The sequence below is a fragment of the Micromys minutus genome (assembly GCF_963924665.1).
Source record: "Micromys minutus genome assembly, chromosome: 12".
Classification (NCBI taxonomy): Eukaryota; Metazoa; Chordata; class Mammalia; order Rodentia; family Muridae; genus Micromys; species Micromys minutus.
The window spans coordinates 55,264,590-55,291,307 of NC_137981.1; the positions used below are offsets into that span (position 1 = coordinate 55,264,590).

At 46.6% G+C, this 26,718-nt stretch overlaps 1 protein-coding gene across 1 annotated transcript in view; it reads right to left on the bottom strand.

Moving 5' to 3' along the window:
- KIF13B (kinesin family member 13B) overlaps nucleotides 1–26,718 on the bottom strand; it is a 148,183-nt gene that overhangs the window by 4,620 nt on the left and 116,845 nt on the right. The window contains exons 33-39 of the mRNA XM_080926532.1: nucleotides 25,572–25,724; nucleotides 25,270–25,347; nucleotides 22,834–22,887; nucleotides 16,609–16,720; nucleotides 15,442–15,566; nucleotides 5,092–5,154; nucleotides 1,982–2,741 (exon numbers count right to left, since the gene is read on the bottom strand). Coding sequence (XP_080782658.1) covers nucleotides 1,982–2,741; nucleotides 5,092–5,154; nucleotides 15,442–15,566; nucleotides 16,609–16,720; nucleotides 22,834–22,887; nucleotides 25,270–25,347; nucleotides 25,572–25,724 — 1,345 coding nt within the window. The remainder of the gene's footprint in view (nucleotides 1–1,981; nucleotides 2,742–5,091; nucleotides 5,155–15,441; nucleotides 15,567–16,608; nucleotides 16,721–22,833; nucleotides 22,888–25,269; nucleotides 25,348–25,571; nucleotides 25,725–26,718) is intronic.

The following is a 26,718-nucleotide window of genomic DNA, read 5'->3' on the forward strand; positions in this document are numbered from 1 at the left end:
GGACAGAACCAACAGGTCAGGTGGAGTGAACCACCGGGGAAGGGAACCTCGTGAAGCATTGTCTTGCAGACCGAGTGACAGAGTCCATGCGCTCGGTTCCACACTAGAGCGGCATCCACAGCGTGAGACCGCAGGGGCCAAGAAAACCGTAAGTCCTCCTTTTTATTATTTACTGCAACAGGTCACTGTCACCCTGGTGACAGCCCAACTTGCCAGCTCTGCTTCCTGGACCCTTTGTGTCTCTGAACAGCTTGTGATTCCGGACACCCACCTCCCCCTATCCCCTCCACACACTTGTTCTTATCAAAATGTATTTATTCATTTATCGTTTTCTCCTCTGCACAATTAAAAGTCAAGTGGGAGACTTTCCTCAGCACAGTGCATTTGAACTTAGCACAGCAATGCAGACAAAGCACATACTTAGACCTGTTGGTGAGTGAAATTATTTCCTAATTCTCTTTCATCTTGAGTTCAACTGCAGACACAGACTTATTCCTGTGCTTTGGGAAAAGCAGATTTGAAGTTTTTTCCAGCCTCTACTACAGTTAACATCTTGAACCACTTCCAATTTAAGGTATTTTCTACCAGATTATTTTTAAGGATAGTGACTTCACAGGAAGCACTCGGCTCAGGGACAAGAGTGTCATTTTGGCCTGTGTGTGCAGCCAAGGATAAATGGACTAGTGAGGCTACCAGCTGGTTGAGAGACACAAGAGCCTAGTGCTGAGTTCTGAGGGGTGCCCTCTTAAAGGCTTGGGTTTATCCAGCAGTCCAACAAGCTGCTGGACCTGGCTGAGTGCCCAGAGACAAGGCAGGGAGCCAGGTCTGTCATGTGGCAGCCTAAGCAGTTGCTTTTGCAGGAAGCAGGTGGGCTGCACATCTTGGGGATGCCCCACCCCTGGCCATCCGGACTCTACACACTCACCCCTCCCATGCTCAGACCAAGACACGCTCCTTGCTCACAAAGGGAGAGAAGATGCTCAGCACCTGACCCTGCCACACTGTGATGGGGCTGCTGTTCTGGAACCTGCCTGCTATCTTCACATGGTCAACACTGAAGGAGTGGGAGGCCTGTATCCGTGTCACCATTCCCAGCCTAAGTGAAGCAGTGAAGACGTGCATGCAACAGAGCTCAGTCAGAAATAGGAAGGAGCTGCAATGGTGCTGCCATACAAAGGGACTCTGGACACATTAGGAAAGAAGCCAAGCACACAAGCTTCCTCTCCACCAACCCCAGATCATGACTCCTCCCCATCCCCAAACTTGGGAACAAAAAGCAGATTAACTATAACCCAGGGCTGAACAAGTCAGAGCTGCCAGGGAACATGCGATTTCCCTGTGAGGGTGGGGTAGGGTAGGTTCAGTAAGTATGCCCCATGTGACCCCAGGCTGAAAATGGGTACCCGACAAAACCGTTTTGGCCTGTGCTTACAACAAGGGGTAAAAGGGCCTAAGAGGCTCTGGGCTGACTCAGACAGGCCCTGAGGGGAGCCTCACAGCTACAGAGATGTCTGAACACATGCTTCTTTAGGGCCTCCCTGAGCTCTGCAGTCTGACTGAGACGCTCACTTTACCTCACCTACAGCCACTAAGTGTCCCGAAGTCTCAGGAGCACAGAATGCAGCCCAAGGTAGAGCTGCTGCTGCCACTCTACAAAGAACGAGGGGTGAGGTGGCACGTAACTGTAGCCCCAGATAGTGGTGGGCTACAGTTGGAGGGTCAAACCAGCCTGGGCCACAGAGTTGGTCATGGTCTCAAGAGAAAACAATTTAAAACATTAGAGTCTTTAGCAGTTTTCAGTGACTACCTTGGGGCTCTGAAGGATTCTGAGAGTTTAGATAAGCTAGTATCTGGTTTATGAAGGGTCGGGAGGCTCAAGGAATCTGATGTACTCTGGGAACACAGCACATCCCATGCTCCCTTCCTTGCCAGTCCACACTCATCAGGGTCATGTTCAGCATGGGCACCCACGTCTACTCACCTGCAGGCAGGTCCAGCTCCACACCAATCCACGTTCCCTCTTGGAAATCAGTTGGTCCAATATACCTTACAATGCCCGTCTTGTTGGTGCCTACAACAACATACTCTCCCTCTCTGAGCCACTCAGGGACTTCGCTGGTATCCTCAGAGTCAGATGTCACTTCTACCCTCCCCAGAGTCTGCCCCCTAGCATTGCTGGGGTCCTCTGAAGCCAGCAGGTCTTCCTCTGCTCCGGAGGAGGCACCCCCCAGCATGCCTGTGAAGGACTTAAGCTCTGAGGTCCGTACTTTCCGGATTCTGAATGGGGATGTGGGCACAGCAGATGTGGGTTCAGAAAGAAGAGGTGGTCTGGGAACCTCCAACTCTGTGCTTTGAGTAGGAGTTGTGGGTGGTATATGGGGTTCCTCTGGGTCAGGTGAATGGCTCTGTGTGCAGGAGAGGAAAGCCACCTCAGACTCTGGGGTGACTTGACACTGGGCAGGAGGGGACGCGGGTGTCTGACTACCAAGGCCTGTGGTGTCCAGGCCCAAGGTAAGCGTTTCTGACAGGGTGGCAGTGGAGACGCTGTGAGAGAAGTAGCCACTTGAAGCTTCGCTCAAGGGGCTGGGAGGTCCATCCTGCCCTTCTGGGGGTTGAGTAACCACCATGGTAGATGGAGGAGAAGACACTTTGACAGGTTTGTCGCAGATCTTAACTGTAGGGGACGCCATCTTCACCATGGACTCCAAAGCCCCAGTAGGCCCAGGGCTGCCTTGTTGAGCCTACAGAAAGACAGAAGGCATACTAAGCAAAGTTGGAAAGGCCTTCCCACCAAATCAAAGCCCATGGGGCTAGTGCTACCAGATCACACTGAAGCCTGGATAGGAGCTGTTCCTGGCTGCGGGCCACACACACCTGAAGCAAACATAGTCAGAGCTTGCCTTGGCCCTGGGCTGTACATCTGTATTTGGGAGTGGCTGGGCACAATGACACAAACACTGCAGTGTTTGCATTTTCTACACAGATGCTCATCCCTGCATTTGGGCACAGGAGGGTATTACACTAGGCAAGGCCCCCACTCCAGGAGGAAGCAACACACACTAAACCTCTCTCTGCCCATCCCAGCTTCCTTGGTATGTGGAAGCAGATGCCCTCACCCTCCACTGTCCTCAGAGGAAGACTAAAGCACACTAAAAAGGGCAGAGAAGCACTTTTCTCTGGCAAAATCCAAAGGATGACATCACCAGACAATCTGAAAGTGCTTTAGCAAGCAATGCAGGCACATGAGGCACTGACCCCAGACAGTGCTGGCGGGATGCTCAGGCTGGGAGTCAGGGACAAGGAAGGGACCCAGGCTGCCTATAGGTAGGGCTCTTTTCCTAGGAGCTTGCTTTTCTGGCTGCTGGTGTCGTGTCAGGGGCTGAGGGCATGGACCAAGGAATCGTCACTAAGCAAGGAGAGCCAGTGGCCTATCACATCACTGTCTGAGTTACCAGACAGAAGACACAGACAAGAAGCCAGGGTCTCACAGTGATGGCAGGCCACCCTAGTCCCGGTGTTTTGGACGTGAGCACAGGATATTCTTTTAGATAAGGGAAGCTGACTGAGGGGCAAGCACTACCTCCCGATTCTGAACCCACTGGGGAAGGAGATGGCTGGGAACAAGATGGAAGGCTGCACAGAAAGAAAGATGTGTCCCAATAGTTATGCTATAGATGGTCACTTTCCACTTGAAACATAGGATTTATTCGAACTGGGAAGTCGCTAAGATCTATAAGTCTCTTCCAGTTACTTGGCCTAACTCAGTGTTTTGATAAATCATGCCTTTTCCTGTGAACTGTCATTTATATTCCTGCTTCCTTCCAGAAGCCTTCACTGCCCACAAGGCGTACTTTCTGGGGGAGGGGACTCACGGCACCTCTTGAGATTAACAGCCCATTTTTGTGATGGGGCTCTGACTGAAAACTTACTCAATCCAGCAGATCAATAACTGTCATCGCCATAAATATGCTGAAAGATTATGTGATCCTTCAATCATTTTTCTTCTATAACTTGGACATGCTTTATTTATTCTTTCCCACTCTAGTTAGCCATTGCTGGATGCGGGGGAAATACACAGAGCTACAAGAGAACCTGGACATGACCTGTGGCCTTTCCATCACCATCAGTGAGATCCAGTCACCTCTGGTTCCACTCTGGCTAGAGAGGCAAAGAACGCCTCAAGTGGCGGGTGTTCCGATGCCCCACTTGAATCACTGGTAGGAGGGGGATGCGGGAACTACAAACAGACATTCACAGTAAAGCCCACGTTCCCCATGGAAGGGACAAGCCAGGCACAGTGATGGCAGGCTAGAGACAGCAAGAGGAAAGATGATACGGCCTCACTGGCTCCTGCCCAGCACAAGCAAAGTTTCACTTGGCTGGAACTGAAATTTATCACTTGAAACCTTTTTTTGCTGCCTGTAGAATGTCCAAAGGCTGCAAGCCCCACATGACAACCAGCAGTGCTCCCAGGGGAGGGGACACCTTGGGAGCAGGAAGACGTCAGTAAGGCACTGGAGTGAAAGGGACTTTTCAAGATGGGGCACTGCCTAAAGGGCCAACTGTCCCTCAAAGCCTCAGACCCTGTTTGCTGTTGTTTGAATACATTACTTTCCCTATGAAGATGAGGCGTCTTCTGAAGACTGGAGGTGTGCTAGAACTAGGGAGGCTTACTGTCCACAGGATGGGGGCTGCTGAGCGGGCATAAGAGACAGTTCTCTTCCAGCTTTTCTAGCATTAATCTTTTCATGCTGATACCATGAACCAGGATGAACTGTAAAACTGAGAATTAAGCAAACACGCACAAGAAGAAGATAGTTCTGTTTATAGAAACCCCTCTGCCTAGCGGTGGACTATTAAAGCACAGACTACATTAGCAGTCAAGCACCAGAAACTTTAGCAATCATATGATTAGCAGGTTGAAAATAGCAAAGTATAACAAGGAGCCTGTGCAGGGAGAAGGCAGTGACCTACATTGTAGCTAATTATTGAAGTGGGATGCAAAGAGGGAAAGGCAGGTATGGACTAAAGGACCCTAGATAGCATCAGGGCCACCTCTGCAAGTGGGGCAGCCCCAACCTGGTGACTCACCTCCTCTGTCCTTGTTGCCCGGGCATCTGAGAAGGCAGGCTGCACCAAGATTCGGGGCACGGGCTGAGGAAACAAGTACGTGCGTGAGGGTCCCAAAGGACAGAGGGGCACAAAGCAGAAAGCTGCCAGGAGCCACAAGGAGACCGTCACAACTCTCAGTGAGCCTTAAGGGTTCTACACCACACAAGACAGGCTGACCCCAGCCAGAGACGAGACACACATCTGTCATGCTGCCTCTCTGTGGTCACAGACACATGCTCATCAGCACTGGACGGTGAGCACAGTCTCTACAAGAAGGAACTGACACAGAAAGCAGCTGAGAGCCGGCCTGAGCCTGGGTGGCCAGGGAGCACTCAGAGCCCACAACATGCTGCAGGACTGGGAAGGGAGGCGGCTTTTCTGGCTGGAGCACCGAGCAGACAAAGACACGGGACAGCCTTGGGCACCTGAAACTGACAGAGCTAGAAAAACGGAGGTGACTTAACTCCTGAGCAAAGCAAGCAGAGGGCACCAGGAGCCGGGAAGCCTCGCTGGCAGTGCGATTCCAACTGGAGGGGCAGCGAAGCTCAGGCAGACATTCCAGTAATAAACCCTGCACCAGAGCAGGTGAGGGAAACACCACAGCAGGAGGCTGGACTTACAGACGCGGGATTCAAGGAGTGTTAGAGGAACTGAGAATCTGGGTAAGAACATGAAGTCAGAGGAGGGAGCAGGAACCAAATTCATCGTACGGTGAGTTCAACTGCAGTGGAGCTCAGAGGCAGACAGCAGTGCGAAGGTCTCTGGAAGAAACCAGGAGCCCACCATTTCTGCCTCTCCAGCTCTTCCCAATTCTGGCGTCAGGTGTCCCCGCTCTCCTGATCACTCAGCACTAGAGAATGGCCCACAGGCAGGGCAGGCACAGCAAGGGCTTCACTTCCCCTATCCAGCGGATGAGCTGGCCACAGCTCTGCTACATCTATGACCTCACTGACTGGGAAAGGTTGAAGGATTTACTGAAGAAACATCAAGGATTAGGGCCAGTTGCTCAGTGATCACATGCACCAAAGAGAGTGGAAACCTGAACTGGATAAGCCTCCACCCATTTCCTCCTAGTTCCCAGGATCCTAGGCCCTGAGAATTCCAAGTAGTTCTGACTGTGTACACGGGGTTTTCAAGCCTAAGCATGACTGCTCACCATTCCTCAACTGCAGATAACACACACATATTTGGGCAAAGGTGACACCACAGCCACCAGGGCTGCTGTTAGGAAATAAGTACCATAGACCCATTAAACTCACAGTGGTGGGACGGCCCAGAGAGATGCTGGAAGAATGCAGAAGGGAGTGCGACGGAAGGGCCAAAGTAGGGAAAGGATATATATTCCACCCTGCAAACAGGCTCAGCACCAGGGGAGCTAGGAGCATGTGAGCCTGAGAGGACAAACAAGCAAGGATGTCCTGTAACAGCAGCCCTGCTGCCCTGCAGTTGGAAGAGCTTGCACTCCAAGACCCCAGCCACCTCCCCCATGTCTTTACCAGCACTCTGACCTCTGACCGCACCCAGGGCAGCTGACACTGAATTGGAGCCGTCTTCTGTGTGCCTGCGACTTCACCTTGAAGTCCAAAAGACCTAATGTTGCCTCTGTTCTTTTCCCCACAGACCCAAAGTCTCCCACAGACAGGTTTGCCAGGTATTTTCTTAGTAAAGACAGTGAAAGGGTTTTTTCCCCTCATGCTCAGGCTCCAAGTTCCAGTCTTTAGTTAAATCTGACTGAAAATGAATGGCATTAGGGTGGGGCATAAAAAATGTTGAAGCAGGAGAGATGGCTCAGTGGTTAAAGGCACAGGTTGCTCTTTCAGAGGTCCTGAGTTCAACTCCCAGCAACCACATAACCATCTGTAATGGGATCCAATGTCCACTTCTGGTGTGCTCATATACATAAAAATGAATAAATCTTTTAAAAAGAAAGAAAATGGAGGTGCCTAGCAGGAAAGTATAGTGGCCACCAAACGTGGACAGTTGCTGACAATGATACTGAGCATGGAAGCAATTTCCATGTGAGTCTTCCTGGTGACTCAGCAACTCCCTAACATGACTCAGTGGCTCCCTAACAAAACAGCTGCAAAAATTAACTTGAGGGCACAAACAGACCAAGCCCTGATTCCAACATGAAACCGCTCGGCAGACTCAGCAGGTCTCAATGTCCATTTGGATTCTCTCCTTAGGGAGTGATAACCTGTTTGTGGGAGAGATGTGTAAACCAAATCACTAAAACAAAGAGTGGCAAATGGATCCCAGACTAGAAGGTCCTAAGGCAGAGGGGACTCGGGAGAAGGGACTAGACCAAGTGGCTGTGTGGGACTAGCCGGAGCAGCAAGGCAGGCATCAGGGAACTGCTGTCTCTCCAGGAACAGCTACCCTGGGGTCTTAAGAAACCCCAGCAGGGAAAGAGACTCAGTGCTATGTGGTAAAAGCTAGGGGGGGGGGGGGGGGGCGCGTAGAAGTCTTGTGTGTCCATAAACAGCTCCTGCTTGTTCTGAAAGTATCAACAGTGAGGATGATGCTTCGGTTGGGAGACTGGTTAGAAAGGGAAGACCAGCATGAGGGGATCAGTGAAGACATTATTTCTGTGGTTCCATGGAGAGGAAGAGAAGGGAGTAGAAACAAGGAGGGAAATGAATGTTAGAGACATTACCCAGACCGAGAGGAGATAGGTGGGCAGAGAACCCAACAAACTGTATCCACACACGGGGGAGGGGCCCTCAAGCCTCCCAATTTTAACTCGGGCCAGTGATGAATTCAGCAGTCACTGTAGGGCACCAGATACAAACTAAGCTTGGCCTTGTGTGAGCCACTGCTCTTTCACACCCAACCCCCCCCCCCTCCGCAAAGTTCAACTATTTGCATTTTAATACTCGTCTCCATATTCCCTGCACAGAGTTGTCTCTATTTCAGGAGCGCTAAACATTTCGGATCGTAAATTCATTAATCCTTATGACACATCTGGTAACTATTAATAAAAACTACTGCAAAGTATTTCACAACCATAAATATTAAGAAGCCCCGCGAGAAGGGTGAATATAATTATCTGTTTCCTGCTCCAGAACCAGGGCTTGAGGAGCACAGCCTTCTGCTGCAAGCACTGTGGCTGGATTGAACACACGGGAGCCTTTGTATGACTGCTGGGCACTGCTGAGACCCAACAGACCCATGTTCAGCCACCACAACCTGGCAACGTTTCAGGTGCCAACCACTGCTGAGATCACAGCTCACTCTCAAAAGTATCAGCCGGGCTTTAATGAACGCCCACTCCCTTCCCTATGCCACAGACATATTTGGCAGTGCCTCTGTGGAGCTTAGAAGGAACATCTTGCCCTTCACTCTTAGAAGGGCATCAATAAGTGCTATCTTTGTTTTCTGAAGGAATAAACACATACATCAGCCATTTAACAAACAGCACAAAGAATAAAACAGACAATGAGAGAAGATGAATCCTTGTAAAATTTAGCATAAAGGGGACAAGAGAAGTTGGACAAAGGAAACATTAATTACCTTAGACTTCAACAATGTTGAATTTTTACCTGCATTTTATACTTATAACCCTTTTCTAACATCTCCCTATTACCCTGAATTTGATCAAAATGATGCCCAAGCTAATACTCAGCTTTTATTTAAATAAGTATTAATCAATTATTTAGGTCCAAGTAGAAGAAATTAGTTTTATAAGAGTTGTAAATTTTATTTTTCGCTACAAATAATCAGAAGTAAACATCTCACCTTTGTGCTATGAGACAATTCTAAGGCAAGTCTAGATGCAGGGCATTAGAAACGGCTAGCTTTAACAGTCTACAAAAGTGTCACCTAGTAGTGACAGCAGCCACACATACTACTGAGGCCTGTGTCTAAGGGCTACGTCCATAGGGCAGGGGCATCTGAAGCTGTGGTGGTACTGGAACCCTCAGTGCCTGGTATCAACCATGTTGTCATAGCTGCCTTCTGCTTTACACAGTGTGCCGACCATGATGGAGTCAGCTTTTCAAATGGGGAAGTGGGTGTTCTGACGTGCACAATGCCCTCAGATTACCCTGTCACCAGCACAAGGTACATATATGAAGGTAGTGATAGTGATCCGATCATATGTGTTCTCTAGATGGCCACATGTAGGGTGAGGGAGCACTGGTTATTACAAGTCCTGGTTAAGGCACTATTATCCTGCCTTCCCCACAGCTCTGTCAATCATAGGATCCAAGTGTCCATCACAGGAGGTGACAACATTTCTGGCAAATGCAACAATCCTTGTGAGGGCTTTATGCATACTTACATAGACTTCCCATTTCCTTCTAGAATCTTCCTTGCAGACCCAGCTAGGAGAAGCTTTCCAATACATGGACTTGACTTTCTAACTCCCTATTCTGAGGCAGACCACAATCTCTCTGCCCTTAAACAGAACAAGAGCGACAAGAAAATATGAGTTGAAGAGGCTCTTGTCTTCTAGTTTGTCGGTTCCTTCAAATGCTTTCCTCGCCCAGTGATTCTATGAGCACTATTACTTACTTTTAATCAAACTCAGCTGAATCCTATTCAGCTCATGCTGTGAACTAACTCTAAGGCTCTAAGTGTGGCGGAGGAGCTGAGCCTCACTATATCTCAACAGATCGGCACTAAGTGACAGTGGCCTGGTGCACCTGAGGCTACACTGAAGGAGAAGCAAAAGCCCCTGCAGCCAATGCAGCCACACTACCCAAAGGGATGCTGGCTGGGCAGCAATGTGACTTTAACCCTTTCATTCCCTGCACTACTCAATGCTGCCACTTGAAATCTCAAACTTTGAAGCACGCCAACAACTTCATAGGAACACAGACTTCCAGACGCGTGAAGAGAGCTATCATGGCAAATTAATTCAATCTGACTAATTAGAGAGCAGGAAGTCCTTTCAATTACTGTATGTGCTGTCTGAGAAAAACACTCGAACATGGGTGCAGGTTTCACTAATTGTAGTTCATTATTCTCGAGACTCGTTACTAAATGTGCCTCAGAAGGTCAGACAGCAACTCTGTCAGCTACCACTTCTTTCATGCAGCATCTTAGCATTTCTGGAATCAGACAGAAACTGATTACAACCAGAATTGCTCTCCGTGAAAACGAGAAGCCCAACTCTTTATGAACACACTCACACAAAGACTACACACAACTTACAAGTTGTGAGAATCTTGTGTAAAACAGGAACTGGGAACTTCCATCATAATGGAAAAGACAGTGAGCCAACAGTCCTGAACCGCAAAGCCAGGAACCAGAAACCTCTGAACCACACTCTGGCTCAAAAGTGCTGAGCAAACATCTTCCTACCGGTGCCCATGCCCTGCCTTGCATAAGGAACAAAATAGAATGCCCCTGCCTGCAACACAAAGGCCACTGATGAAAGGGTTCTTGGAATTGTTCATTCTCTCAGCACAAACCTGCATTTCTCTCTCAACTCATCTGGCCTGCCAGGGCAATGATGGAAACCTGAGGAAATTCGGGGCCTCTTCTGCCCTCAGAGCTCACCTGGGTTAGCATGCCTTCTCAGTCTGGTTACTGTGCTCGCCCAGATCTCTGTGCTCTGCTAATCCCAACCCTGGTGCTGTGACAGAGCTTCAGAGAAATCGCCCTGCGCTCTTCTCCTGAGGCATTGGCACCAGGATGCTGACAGTCAGCTAAGCCATTCCTCAATCCTTCCTCACAGAGCCCTTTATTTCTCTGAAACAATGCCGCCCTGTGCTGCTGATCCTGACAGTCTTTAGGGCTCTAATGTTCTTTGTCCACCCACTGGTCGCTCCATCACAAAGGAAGTGTTAATCTTCCAAACTAAACTGTGATCATCATAAAGGAAGCAGTTCAACCCCTCTCCTCTTAACAGAGAAGTGTGAGCTGGGTTCCAGTGTCAGGCCATGGTCCCTGAACTTGGTGTACTCTGTCTTCAGACTGCAAACTAGAGTAAGCAGAATTGCTCTCTATCTGCTGTCTGTAAGTCCAGCAACATTAACAGTGGCACCATGCTTCCTGCCCTCAGAGCTGACACACGTCCTCTTCGGCTGTTCACTGATGGGCTTCTTCTAGGTTTCATCTTGGGTCATGTTCTAAACATCTCAACATCAGTTTTTTGATTACCTAAGGAACTTCTGAACAGACACTGGCAGCAAAAAAAGCTCAGGTGCTCATACCTGGCTAAACTACTATTGCCAACATCAGATACCTACACAAGAGTAATGGTGGAGCCAGGCAGCAAGCAAGGGCATCAAGCATTGGTCATGGAGTTCTTTTTGCCAGATTGGTGACACAGAGCAGGCAACTGGTATGCAGTCCCTTCAGCTTCCTGATGCTACTGAATTCCTCCTTAAAAGGGAAGGTGGGGTGGCAGCCACCAGTGTGGAGATGAATTATGTGGCCACATGCCTAGTGGCCGAAGAGGGCCCAGGCTCTGCCTTAGACCTTATACTGTCAACACTGTGCTTGTGCCTCAAATGCTGACACCCTATCACTAAGAACTGTGGAGATGATAGCAAAAATATAAGTTTTAAAATACAACTCAAAAACAATCCAGGATTTTAAAACAAAGTCAGAAGTGAACACTGAAGTTCCCCGTTCAGTGCTTTTGTGTATTCTGTAGTTAATACAATGATAAAGAGAAAGACTACATTGACAAGGATGGACCCAGAACAAAAAACAGCAGTGTCCGGTGGAACTGAACTATTCCTAGTCGGTGCTTGTGCCGGATAGTTCTATGTCAACCTGACACCCGCTAGAGTCATCAGGGAGAAGAGAGCATCAACTGAGCAAATGCCTCCATCAAGCTCTCTGTAGGCAAGCCTACAGTGCAGTGGTTCTCAACCTCACTAATGCCACAACCCTTTAATATAGGTCTTCACATTGTGGGGACCCTCCCAACCATAAAATTTTCATTGCTACTTCATAACTGTAATTCTGCTACTGTTATGAATCGTAATGGAAAATCTATGTTTTCTATGGTTTAGGTGACTCCTTTAAAGGGTCAATCTACTCCAAAGGGGTCTCAACCCACAGGATGAGAAGCATTGAGTCTAGGGCATTTTCTTAGTGATTGATGCGGGATGGCCCAGCCCATTGTGGGTGGTGCCATCCCTAGGCTGGTGGTCCTGGGTTCTATAAGAAAGCAGGCTGGGCAAGCCATGGAGAACAAGTCAGTAAGCAGTGCCCCTCCATAGCCTCTGCAACACCTCCTGCCTCCAAGTTCCTGCTCTGCTTGAGTTTCTATCCTGACTTCCTTCAATGACATACTACGAGGCAGAAGTATAAGCCAAATAAACCCTTACCCCCTCAGTTTGTTCTTGGTCATGGTGCTACATCATAGCATTAGTAAGCCAAACTAAGACAGAAGTACTCTGGTACAGGTGCATCATTTAAATGAGATAAGTCAGCTCCACTATTGTCAAGTTCAGGACATTACTATTCCACCCATTCCCCCTAAGCCCCAGAAAGACAACACAAGGATGAAGGCATTGCCACAGGCGTCGGGCAGACTAACCCAGAACTGCTAAGACTGGGTAGGCCTTCAAGAGCACAGACCACTCTTGCCCTGGCTTCTACAAGCAGAACACAAAAGGTCAGAGGCCAAGATCACAAAAACATGACTCTGTTTTTGGAGAAACTACAAGGAAGGATTTTTTTTTTTAAGTCCAGATCTCACCTACCAGGTGTACAGTAAGACTTCCAAGAGGGTGGAGACATGGAAAGAGGAGGGTACGGAGCCAGGCATGCCGGCCGGGGTGTCTTCCACTGGCACTGAAACCCCACTAGGGAGCAGCAGCACAGAGCACATTTCAAGTTGCAAGAAAACAAATGTTGACGCTGTCACTTACAATTATAATTTCCATCCCACAGAGCTTTAGCAGATGTTCGGGGAAAGTGCGAGGCTGGAGCAGTGGCTCAGGGGCTGGATGAAGGAGCAGATGAAGAAGTGCATTTTGGGTAATTGATTCCCAAGGGGGAAATCGGGGCTTCAGGAATTTGTTTTAATAGCATGCCCATCCACCTAGGAGAGAAGGTCCACAAATATGTCTTGACACCTCAAGACCCCACTCAGTTGTGCCTGCCTCACTGCTAACCTACAAATAGTGCTTTCTACAAATGTGAAAGAGGTCCACACAGGGCCACATCTCCCATCTACATACAAATACACAGTGAGACAAATCTGTATCTCCAGATATGAAGATGATTATGAGGATGACTCAGGGCAAATGAGCTCTGCTCACTGGAGTTATATTCCAGAGGGAGATAGATGGTCAACAGAAACCTAGAAATTCCCAAGAAAAAGAACATGTGTATCTGGGGGGGGGGGGGTGGAGGGGAAGGCGGAGTGCTATTTTTATTTCAGAGGGCTGGGAGGCGCTTAACCTGCCTTCCACTGTGTGGCCTCCATGACAGCATGGCTCTAAACCAAAGCAGGAAAAACAGAGTAGCCTACCAGCACTGCAAGAGAGGCAGGCACTGAAACTGAATGACATGTGCTCGTGTGTTCCTGGGGTAAAATGGTAGTGGGATGCCTTAGGACGGCATAGAGCTGACAGGGAGGTGCTCACTCCTGGAGGGTGCTATAAGCCACAGCAAGAATGCAGACTTTGCTTTCATTTCCAGAAGGTTTCAAACCATGGGCGCCCAGCTGCTTCATAGAACACTTAAAGAAAGGAATGAAGTGAACTACCCAGGGGAAGAACTGGTTCAACATGAATAAATACAGAGGGCCAAGAAGGTACCTAGACTCCCAGACAGGCCACCCAGGACATGCTGTTGATGATACACGGTTTGTGAGGACAGAGACTGCAACCTTGAGGATATGGAGACATCTGCCCCAGGGAGGTGTTTTCACAAATCACTGCTAATGTTTTAGCTACACCACAAGGCACTGTCACTAAGCCCAGTGTTAATTTATATTTTCATGCGTTTCCTGTCACCTGGACATGACAGATGGCCTTTCTGTTCCCATCAAGCTTTGTCTCTAACAGGCTGCTGTTCCTCTCCTATCCAAGCTCATGGCTTAAGCACAGGAAGAGTGTGAACAGGTGAGCTCTCTGCAGCCCCGGCTTTGGCTTGTTCACTGAGAACTGAAACAGCTTAACAGAAGTCGCTCATCTTCCACACTCCTGTTTCCTTCCTTCAGACAACTGCCTGCAATGAAGAGCAGCTGAGAAACCATGGTCATCAAACTCCATGGAAGGTCACCATGGTGCTTACAGGCAGAAGACATGGTGGCTGTCCCCATGTGAGCTCTGGGTCACCAGGGCAGACTGGGTAAGGGCAATTTCTTTACATCTTCCTTAGTAATTCAGATAGGCCCCCACATCACACTTGATAAAACAATGACCAGTTTCAAGCATGCACAGTGATGAGCCACTGGGAAAGTCTGCCTGAGCCCTCCATTCACAGACACATCTCGAGAACTGTTGAATGACCTTTGACCTGCCTAGCTACATGTAATTTAAACATTTTCAAAATTTCTGTGTTTCATTTTGCCATCTGCTCTGTGTGCTGATGAGCAAGCTGGTGTCACACTGGGCAGGAAGCTCTCTCTACAGTCAGAACAGCTTATTGGCCCCAACACCATCCCTCCTGAAGATGCCTTCGCATAAGCCCTTAGAAACCGCTTCTGCCTCCGACAGCTACTGACCTAAATTTCTGACACTGGGACATTTGAAATATGGAGGAGCTAATGCCAAGACCTATTTCAACAGCTGCACCTGTGTAGTTTGTGTTTCTAAATGCGTATAAATAAATGTCACTTAACACTTTCTGTTGAGCTAAAGCCTACATGACTACATATTGCATCTCCAAGTGGGTTCTTTTCACCACTGTATAAAAGAAGCTTCCTGGTTGTTTGGAAAAAATCTAGAACTTTCTGATGCTCCACTGCTAGACAAAGTTTTAAAATAGAAGGAAGACAAGTGACTACTTTGGGACAAAGACCTGATTGTCCACTGAGGAGGAGGCAGGGTGAGCTATGATTCAAGATTGTTTGAAAAGTGAAATCAAGAATTAAAAATAGAATTACATTTTCTCCTTGGCAACACAAACAATACTAAGTGCACCTTCATAAATTTGACGACTGTTGTACTAAGTGATAGCACCATGAATCACATTAGAGCAGACTTGGCAGTTTTGTTTTAGAGCAGAAAGAATGGGTGTCAGTCTGTGCAAACAGCTCTGCTATCTGAAGAGGGGAAGAGGCATCATCGCAGGCTTTCCCAGGGTCAGAGCTAGCTTTAATGCCCTCACTGGGCTGTTCTTCTACCACCAGTTTCAGAACAGCAGCACAGTGCCAGCAACACCTCAGGGAAACATTCACTGTGGCTTCCTCACCTGGTGTGCAAGGGGAGATGAGTGCCTGCCCCTTCTGTCATCCCGAACAGGAAAGAGAGACTTCAGCAGTTTTGGCATCTGTGGCACCAGGGACTTCACTGGGTTCAAGTAAGAGGATTTCAGTCCTGTTGGGATGAAATGAAAGCAAAGGAACCTAACTTCTGCTGTGCATTTGTCAAGAGTTGTTTGTAAGCAAATCTAGAATCATAAACTACAGACATCCCTAAATCATTAATAGAAAAAGATTATCACAGCTGGCATCTACCAATTTAAACAGCAGTAACTAAAGCAACCACGATGCTCTAATGTGCATGACCTACCCTCACTCCTTGTCAATACCTAACACAAAGACTGACTTAAGCTCTAGAGGAAGGAGAACTCTTATTTTCATGTACTTGGATCTACGTGCTCACTTGCTTGTGGTGTCTGAAGGGTTGTTGTCAAGACAGGGTCTCACCATGTCCAACAAGCTGGCCTTGAACTCATAGGGATCCTCCTGATCTACCTCCCAGTACTGGAATGAAAGACTGCACTCCACACTTGGCTATGAATCTTAAAAGAACAGTCAGAGTAAATACTGCGACATTTCTAAGCATAAACGATAAGCTAGTCAATATCAAAAACTTTTTGGAAACTAGGACTTAGAAAGCAGTCTAATAAGGAACACAAAAGTCCTAGATCGCTTCACACTAAAGAAACCCAAGTCATAATTCAAAATCTTCTCCAGAAAGAAAATGCCAGACTCAAGTAGCATCACTAAGTAATCCTGTCAAACAGTTAAGGAACATATATCACCAATCACACAGAAACCCATGCAGAAAAGATAGGAGGACGGCTTTCCAGAGCACCGTGTGAGGCCAACACAAGCTTGATACCAAACTTAACAGATCTGAGGATGTAAACCTGAAAGTCATCATGGACCACATATGGACGGTAAGTATTAAGAACAAACCAAGCAATAAGAAGACAAGAGGGTCACAGGATAATTTATCAGAGGAATACAGGGTGAAGTCACCCTTCCAACCTGACACTACCCAACATGCTAAGATAAACTGACATTCTGATGGACAGGAATAGCCTGTGGACCTAGCGGGACATCCTGGTTTAACCTTTTCCTGAAAGATACTCAAATTTCCTGACAGTGATTGGCAGATGAAAAAAACTTACCAGGATCAGGAGACTGGTTATTTTGGGGTGAAACAGAGAGAGCTGAAGGACCCGGAGCTATTCCTCTGGAAACTAGTGTTTGAGACACATCCTGTTGACTTTCCCACCGACCCTATTAAGCATAAGGATAAAAATAAGTCATTTTGTTTCAAAGTAATAAGTTTATTTTTTTTAAAAAAAAAATTATACAGTACTCCAGAAAGAGCATTACTAAAGTGTTATTCTCTGGATGGAAGTCTGACTTCCTCACACTTGCCACATCATACTTATGGGGCTGTGTCCCCTCACAGATGAGTGTTCACTGCAGACTTTCCTCCAATTTATAACCCAAATTCTACTGCATCCTGCCACCTCTTCAACACAGGCTCCTTTAAAATAAATGCCCTCAAATTCTGCCCTGGCTCCTGTGGCTAGAGATGGCACCCTCATTGCTATGTCTCAACTAGAGCCCAGGAGTGCAATGGGGTGGGGCCTCCTCTTCCTATGGTTCTGGGAAGTAGGACAATACTGAGCCCCACGTTGTAAGCAGGCCTGAAACTCCCTTTCGTCTTGTGGTAACTCAGGTCTTTCTCACTGAGGTTAAGTGACAGTTTTAATATCAGTTTAACTGAGCATTCTACAGACAAAGGACCCAGGGTTAACCAGGATGTTCTAAGGGCTGCTGAGAAGCGAGGTGAAAATGTGTGTCCTGGGAGGCTCAACACTGAGTCCCACAGCTCCCTACATGGAGTAGAATCTATCTGCTTTTAGCAGCAGCCTAAGGACTGATCATGAAATCAATAAGCTCTAAGTGATCTGAATCATGTTCACCACCTAGAACTCACTCAGTACTTGATGGCATTCAAACAAAACAAAACCTGGATGTTCTCTCTTAGCACTCATTAGGACACAGACACAAAACAGACTCCAGGTACATGATCAGGGCAGGAAGAAATGCAGCTCCAGTTGGACATCTACACCCTATGGATAACATGCATACTTATAGATTTTAGTCTTCTGTTAATTTTTAATTTTTAAATTATTTTTAATTATCCTTCTTGAAATTCTGCCCACATTAGGTGCCTTGGGGTGTCACTCTCAGTGTCTAAACACTAAGGTCCGAAGTTTCAAGTCTCAGCAGAAGAGATGTTGCGATCTCTGTTCATGCTGTCAAGACTGTTCTGAAGACAACTTGCTTCACTACAGTGTGAACATATTCTCCTTAGACTCTCTTGACTGGCAGCTGACACAACCACATTGTATATCTTAGGAAACTGAGCATATGCACTTAGCATCCAAGCTGTGTGACAGAGAGTTGTCCAGTAACAACTGAAGGAGGTGTCTCTTCCCTGGGGCACAATCAGGGATCCCCTGGCACCTGGTGCACAATATCTCATGGAGGCTGAACAAGAGCCGTGGCTCACACCCCAAGACTCTGAGTTACATAAATGACAGGTCCAGACAACACCCAGACACAGCCAAAACACAGTGCAGGCTGTGAGCTAATGGCAGATAGCGACCATCATAGCTCCCAACACAGGTTCCTGTAGTCAGGATCCAAGTACCCTGGCAGATCTGGCTCTGCTTCCTAGGGACAGACTGGAGGAGCAAGGTGCCCCCCCTTCTCTGCCAGCCCCTAGAGATGCACAGGAACATGTGGTTCTCCCCCCTCCCCCAGCACAGTTCATCAGAGACAAATAGAGCACCGGGGTAGGGCTGCCCATGGATATGTGCCCCACTCCTAACCCCTCACTGGAACAGGACAAATGCTGACTTTGTAATAAGCTGGACCTGCCTGGCTATGCTAGTTTCTCCCTTTACTAAAATGTTGGGGAGAGAACAGAACCAAAAACAAAACAAAGCAGCCACCAGTTAAATGTACTTCAGAGGGAATGAACTTGGAATTGTGGGCAGAGGGGACTTTGAGATTTTTCTCTGGAATTTTCTGAGCTCTCTCAAACAGCTCAGGCCTGAAGGAAAAAAGGCATGACATCTCCTTACCTCTGCCATAGAAGTGGGCACCTGGCACTACATGGAACTACATGGCACTTCCGAAGATTGACTAGTCTATTCCTGATTTCTGCTTCCTTGCTGAACTTCTAAATCAGCCATAAAGATACTAGAAAAAGACTCTGGGTTCATTTGGATCCACAAACAGAGACTATTTGTTCTAAGACTCAGAACTCAAAAAACAAAACAAACCCTTTCAAGATTTTAGGAGGGGCCGACTCAGAGGCACAGCCAATCCAGGAAGTCTAGGCTCCCTGACCACCAGTGGTCTTCCCATTGGCCCCTGCTCTTCCACCAAATATAATTTTTTGGCTTTCTGTAAAAGACTTTGACTTTGATCAGGAAAGTGACAAAAAAGTAAATAAAAAGATGTGTCCATGTCATTTCCAGCCATAGGCGGCTCTGATGCAGCTGAAGAGTGACTCATGCTTGGCATCTCTAGAACCAAAGTGGAGCTGATGGCAGTTCCAGGAAGCAGTGTTAGCTCCACCCTGCTCAACACAGGGGCTGACTTGAACTTCGTCAAGATCTTCTGAGGGCTGGGAATACAGCTCGGTGGTAGAGCCCTTCCCTGGCATGCATGAGGTCCTCAAAAAGCATCACACAACAAAACCACGTCAGAGGACAACACTGCTTTACTAATTTAATACAAATGCTTTACTAATTTAATACAAATCGTTAAAATGGCTGTAGGAATGACAACAGACTTGTGGATAGCTGTCCTTGTACTACAGAAGGTCTCAATACATCACCAGCTTTGCAGTGCCAAGGCCAGCAACAAGCTGAAAATAATTCTGTATAGGATACCCACTAGTAGACAGTCATAAGGAATCCATTTTCATTGCATCTATTAAAAATGTTTCTAAAACAGAGGCAAAGCATTCCGTAACTGTAAGCAAAACCACCAAGATGAAATCTACTCTCATGATAAGAGATCACAACAGGGGAATGGAGACTGGAGCTGGCTAGTGACAAATCATAGCACTCTGGCTGGCCTGTAATGTCTGGGTAACACATTCGACACTCCAGCCTGCAGTGCTCCTCTACAGCATAACTACAATGCTGATCTGCAGCACAGAGCTGAGAGCAGCAAACAGATCAAGAGAAAACTAGAGCTGACTCCATGAATCCCACAAGACAGACATAATATGAAGATTATTTTTGATGATTTCAAAATACATTTTCTAGTAATTTTAGCATCACCAAGTCTGGGTTGAGATCTCTAGGACTAACTCCCTGGCCATGAAATACTTCCTTGTAGAGAAACCAAGATGGAACATTTCTACACACATGCATGTGTGTAGTGCTTAACCACAGCACAGGTGTGCAGTTGCTTTCCTCTGCCACTGTCGGAATGTTCCTGTAACAGCCTAGTGCCTGTGCCAAGTCACCATAAGCACGGCTGTGGTTAAGGGTTTCACAGGTCCTCTGACCTTTTAAATACTGTCCATCTTAAGGAACTCTCCTATAGAGAGCATAACCCATTTTATATATTCCAAATGATTCAGGCAATGTCCTTAACAGGCTACAGGGCCGAATCTTGTTCTTGATTCTGAGGGAAATATGATTTTTTTCTCACTAGTGAGAAGACAGGACATAAAACTTTTGTGAGCAGATAATCTTACAGTGCTTTGCTTTAGGCCCGGCACAGGAAAATGTCGGGGGGCGGGGGAGGGCTATCTGGTCTGTATTCCACTCACACGGTCTGTAATACTCTCGTCTGCTGCCATCTGCCTGTCCTACCCACAGGCATCTGTGACAGAGCAGTTCTCCTCCTGGCCCAGGGGCAGAAGCAACAGCCTAAGATAGTACTCACAGGCTGCCTACAGCCGAGAGAGGAAGAGGGAGGGAGAGGGACAGAGAGAGAATAAACTATACCAAGACCCTGGCAACAGCCACAGCTCTCTATGGTCTATAGGAAAAACTAAAGACCAAGTCACCAAGACAGAACCATCACACAAGCCAAATCTGAGCAGCTGGAAACAACAGCACCATTTTCTCCAAGTTACTCAGGGACCCAAAAAATCTAGAACAGAAAAGAGAAGCTGCTAGACAGTAACAAAAACATTTAATGTCCATTCACCTCAGGCAATACAGCAAACATAGACTGCTAGAGATTCTGCCTGATCTCTCCAATGCTCAGCAGAAATGGCCTGGAAGTGCAGTCACCCAGGATCATCCCAAACAACCCTATTGGTCCTAATCCTTAATGTTGAATCAAGGTCTAACATGATCTGTCCGTCTCCTTCTCTCTGCACACACATATACGTACATGCCCACAGCTTCGCCTGCTCCTCCCATGGGCTGCTCCTTCTCCATAATATACTCTGTCACAAAGCCTGAATGGCACCTAGCCTCTCCTTCCCCATACATTTCTTCCTGCCCAGAGGATCCAAGAATCCATCTCTTTGGTGTAAATGACTTTTTCTATTCCTTCCCAAGGACATCTCTTTTTCCTCCATAGTCTTTCCAATCCAAATAAGCTTTCCCCCTTCACACTGATAGATGCATACAGCACTCTGGAGTACTCTACACGCCACAGCCCCCACACACCTCCACACACACCCCAAGACCTCAGCATATACTGACTCAGGAATTCCAAACAAGACCCTTACTCCCTGAGCTTCACCTCACTCTGCTGTGGATGAGACTGCTCACCCTGTGCCTATGGTCACACAGGGGCTTCTATCCAAAACATAAACTCCAACTTTTCACTTGCCTATGTGCACATAGGTCACCCTTGGGTTCCACACAGGGCCACCACCTCACTATCACCCTTGCAGGAGTATGGAGAGCAGGTGTATGCCCCTTACGTGTGGTTCTTCCTCTATCTGCCTCAGCCTGGAGTACATCCATGTTCCTTCATCCTCTCCACTGCTGCAGAGGCAGTATGCCATGGTCTCAGTTTTATAATAAGGGAAGTATTAGGAGACAGAAAAGCAAAACTCTGCCACTGCTTACAAGGAACTTGTAACTCAGGATTTTGAGTTAAACCCACCTCCCCAAACACACAGTCAAGTTCTTTCTTTCCTTCCTTCTTTCTTTTCTTAAAATATCCCTCATTCAGTTACAAACTCTTTTATTTAAAGATTTATTTATTTAATGTATATGAGTGCACTGTAGCTGTCTTCAGACACACCAGAAGAGGGCATCAGATCCCATTACAGATGGTTGTGGGCCACCATGTAGTTGCTGGGAATTGAACTCAGAACCTCTGGAAGAATAGTCAGTGCTCTTAACTGCTGAGCTATCTCTTCAGCCCAGGTTTTTTCTTTCCTATTACATATATCTCCCTTAGTCAGTCCTATAATCACACATAAATATCATCACACAATCAAGTTCCCAAAAGCTCTACTTCCTTCCACTGGACTGATGCAAGAACTAAACCACAGTACTGTCCAAGCCCATGTACATCACTAAATGAGCTCCACCTCGTCTGTGTACACATGTGCATTTGTGTCATTTCATGTGTGGGTCCGGTTTTCAGGCAGTGACAGCATTTAAAATGAGTCTTTGTCATTTTAACTTCATCATCGTTTCTTACATTTTCATAAAGAAAATGTCATACACAAACACAGAATAATTAACAAGAATAGAATAGTCTTGTGAACACCACCTGCCCTTAACAATTACCATCTATCAGCCGACCTCTATTTCCCCACACACCCCTGAGTCATTCTGAAGTGTAACTCCCCCACATCACACTGCCACTATGACAATGCAAACTCCCAATCTACACTAGGGTCATCCTGACAGCACAGCACCAACACTTAGCCAGGCACCTGAGAGTGACAAAGACAAGCTGTGAGGGTAACACCCAGATCAGGCAGCTGCAAGTGCTGACCTTTTAAAGCAAACAATAGTGAGTTTCTATTTGCATAAAGCTGTTACTGGGATTTACACGTTTTCTTTTTTTCTAACAAATAATAATTACAAATATTGTAATTTTTATTTGTTTTATATCATATCACAGCTTTACTATTGTAAACAAAATTTGAAGTTTCTCCTTCATAAGTAAGAGGGATATTATAAGCAGAAAGATAATTTTTAGCAAAACCAAATATTTTAATTTTAATAAAAGAGTGTTAGTGGATGTCAATGGCAGGATCAGAAAAGCCAATATGGAATTATGTCCAATAAAAGTCACAAAACCAAGGTGTGTACAAAGAGTTCAGACATACGCAAACACAGAGGTTTGAGAAGATAAAAGAGGCGAGGAGCTAAGTGTTAACTCACCTTGTTGCTTCCTAGACTGTGTGATGGGCTCAGTTCCTGTCGGCTTCCTGACAACTGGATAAAAGATGGATCAATGTAAAAGCAGGAGAACATTAGAAAGAGCCTGCTGTGAAAATCAAATCAAATAGGGATGGATGCTTGTGCCTGTAATCCCAGCATTTGGAAGGCAGAGGCAGGAGGATCACAGTGAGTCTGAGGTTATCCTGTTTCCCAGTTGGAGAGACACAGTGAGCCAAAATCACAGCCAAACAACCAAACAACCAAGATCAATACTGCAGACCAGTGCATCTCTGGAATGTGAGAACCACTGAGCAATTATCAGCAACTTCCCAGAGGTGGTTTACCTAGGCTCTAATGTCCACTACACACTGGGGTGACACCTCACTGGGCCTGAACAGAAGACATTTTACCCCTTTAATGTCACTGAAACAAGCCATGGCCTGAGCCTTTGATCTAAGAATAAACTATTTAGATTACTGTTGAGGCTCCTGTGAAAGGAAAAGCAAACAGCTTTGGAACTTATGAGGTGTGGTCCACAGTCAGACAACCACCATGGCTGTGCCTTGGAGAGGCAGAACTCTGAGGACTACAAGTCCTGGGGACTTTGTGCTGTTGTGGAGTTTCACTCTGCTTGTTGCCCCCCCCCCCCCCCCCAGTCATCACACCCCTCCTAACCGATGAGTTGTATGAAAACTCTAAGGGGGCTTCCAGCCCCTCCTGGGCAGTGTCACTGGCACCTATGGTAACAGTGACTGATCTTTTTTCCAGCATTGCTGCTGCAGCAGATTAATGATTCAACCACCACCCCCCAGGAAGAACTGAGAGATGGAGATGGTTAGGTGTCCATCACCCCTAGAAAGAATTTAAAAATATGGATTGTTAGCAAAGTTAGGTTAAGATGTGTTCGCTAGTGGCTTTGATGCAGGAAATCTTGGGGAACAATCTGAAATTCAGAAAGTCACATCCTCAATTGTTGAGCTAGGAATTTTTTTGAGGTCAGGGAACAAGAACCATTATAGCCCAACTAATACTAGAATGACATGCCTTTCTTGCTAAGGCTGGTCTGGTGATCAAGGCAATGTTTACTTTCTTGTACCCATTTTTGCCCTCGGCTTCCTGATATGATTTGATAAAAAATTGTTAGTTGGTAGATGTGCATCCTGATGACTAAAGTAGCAATGACTGATTGGTCTTTATAAATCTAAACTTTTATAAGACTGCTTTTAAAGATAAATAATAAAACAATTGATCCCTTCTCTGTAACTACAAATTGCAGCCTGCCAATAAGAGAAACTGGTCAAGAAAGAAATATTTTGCTTGCTTACACTTTGTTAATCTATAACAAGTTGCTTAGATATGACTGTATGTGGGTTCTTGGCAATAGTTTGTTATTTATCTGTATTACATAAAACATTTAATCATGTAAAGGCATTAGGGAACATGCAGGTTTTTTTTTTTCTCACTGTAATCATTCACTTAAAGAAAAACAGAACATAGCTACATTGTAATTTTACACTACTTGGGAGACTGCTGGGGGATATAAGCCATGGGAGTAGCTTTGCTTTATCTACCACCCACCCTTGAGAATGGTTTTACTCCCTTAGAGCAGAGTTTGCTTAGTGATTCATCACCAACTCCATGCCACTTCTCAGTGACCTGACCTGTCGAAGGTGGCCACAGACTAATTACAATACCCCAGATAACAAATCTCTACGTTTGGTAATATGTTAACAATAACTTTCTGAAGGGACCTGAAACTAGTGGCATTTCTCCATGCCTGAGAGTGGCCCTGCACTTCAGGTCTGCAGTGGTCAGCCATCCTCCTGCACCTCTGAGCCCACAGGCTCTCCAGTGGGAAACCTGCCCTGCCTGTCACTCACAAACACTTATAGGTTTGAGGCAGCTGTTCTTTCCTACAAAGCTGAGTGGCCGCTTTCATACCCACTTCACAGAAATAAGGAGCAGATAAAGAGCCACCGGCACATTTCTTGGTCAATAATTATCTCCATGTTCAATATGCATATAAACTACACATATTTTTAATCAACACATCTTAGCCATAGTTAGATAAAATACATGGAACCAGTTTTACTCATTTACACTACCCTAAATGGCCTTCAATGATTGGTCTGCAAACATATACCAAACTTTCTAATTTGAAAATAATTAATTAAAGTCCAGAAAATGACTTCCTTGCCCTGGGCAGCAAAGCCTAGAGGTTTAAGCTCCACACACATTTGTGACTTCCCAACCTGTGCTCGGTAGGTGGCGAAGACAAATAAGCAATGTGTGCCCGTGACACTCAAGCAAGCATCCTGGGTCTAATAGCAGGCACTGTGGTGGAGGAGCGTAGATGTGACAAGAGGAGGGAGAAAGACAAGCAGTGAGAAAGGAGGTAGCAGACACCCCTCTACAGCAGCAGCAGGAGAGACTCACTCTGTTCATGCTGGGAGAGCTGATACTCCTCCGGTTCAGCTTCCCCTTTCCCGTCAGCTGCTCCTTCACGGCCACTTCCTGGGAATTGGAAACACACCATGGAGATGTACATGAGAGAGGGACTCCAACACACATGGTTCAAGGTTTTCCATGGCCTTTAAATACCAGCCATGACTTGACAAAACAGAATGACCCCATTGCAGTCAGTGGGTTTTGTGAGAGTAAACACTTCAAACCAGACTCCAGCAAGTCAAGTAGAGGGCAAATGGAGCTCCACCATAGCACTGCTGACCATCGCTAACCTGACGCAGGCGATCTAAGGTCAGGAGGTTTTCCACAGCCAGCACACTCCTCAAGTACTTCTCAATATAGGCCTCAGAGTCAGCAGAAGCTGGGTTTTCCACATTAGCTGCCATCCTTGCCAATGCCTCTCGCTCCTCCACTCCTTGGGCATCCTGAAGAACAAAATGATACATAGTAAAGAAGAGAGAGAGAGAGAATAGGCTGAAAAAGAAAGTGTTACCGATGCTTTACACATAGGCACACACACACATATTCATCCTGAACTGAAGGATTCATGTTAAAACTACATTGAAGACATCATTATAGATGTGTCACATACACACACATGTTCACACATGTGCATGCACAGTCACACACATTCACAGGACTCTAATTTGATAAAATTCAATGTAACCCCAAGTTCCATTTTGACATCAGCTCTTATAACTCAAAATGTATTTTCCCCCTGGAAATCACGACCCATGACTAGGTGCCAGCTTGACCTCGAAGGTTGGTTAAACAGCAGCTTTCACAACCATCCCACGAACAGTTGTACCTACTTCACAAACATTCACTACCAATCTCCTGGAAAGGATCTAGATATCCACCCACAGAGGTGATGGAAACACCACTGTGACAAAAGTTCTACAAGGTGACACCCCTGGGACTCATGTGAGCTGGGTCAACCCACTAGACAAAGTGGGGGCCTACCACCCCCAATATCCAAGCGAGATGCAGCGTGGAGAACTGAGCTTCTAACACTGCCTGAGTCCTCCCTGGGCAGTAGCAGCGGCCAAAGGTTCCAGAGAACAGAGGTGAATCCCCACCCTGTTCAGACTGAGCTGCCCATTCTCACAAATGAGCATCTTATGGGTCAGGAGGGGATGAAGAAACAATGTTTGCTAACTCTGGAAGCCTAGCTAATTACCAACCATCCAGTCACACAAGGGGGCTTAGTCTTAAGCTGATTCCCCTACAGTCATTCCCTTTTAACTTTTAGAAAGAACAATGAAGCACAGAGTAGTCTTTGCTGACTGGTTAGCTGAAGACTGCTACATGCAGGGTCTGCAAAGTCTACACAAGGGCATTATCACAATTACACTCAGTCCTTGGCTTTGTAGGTTAGGCAGGGAGCCTGTTGTTTATTATAGGGCCTATTATAGGGTC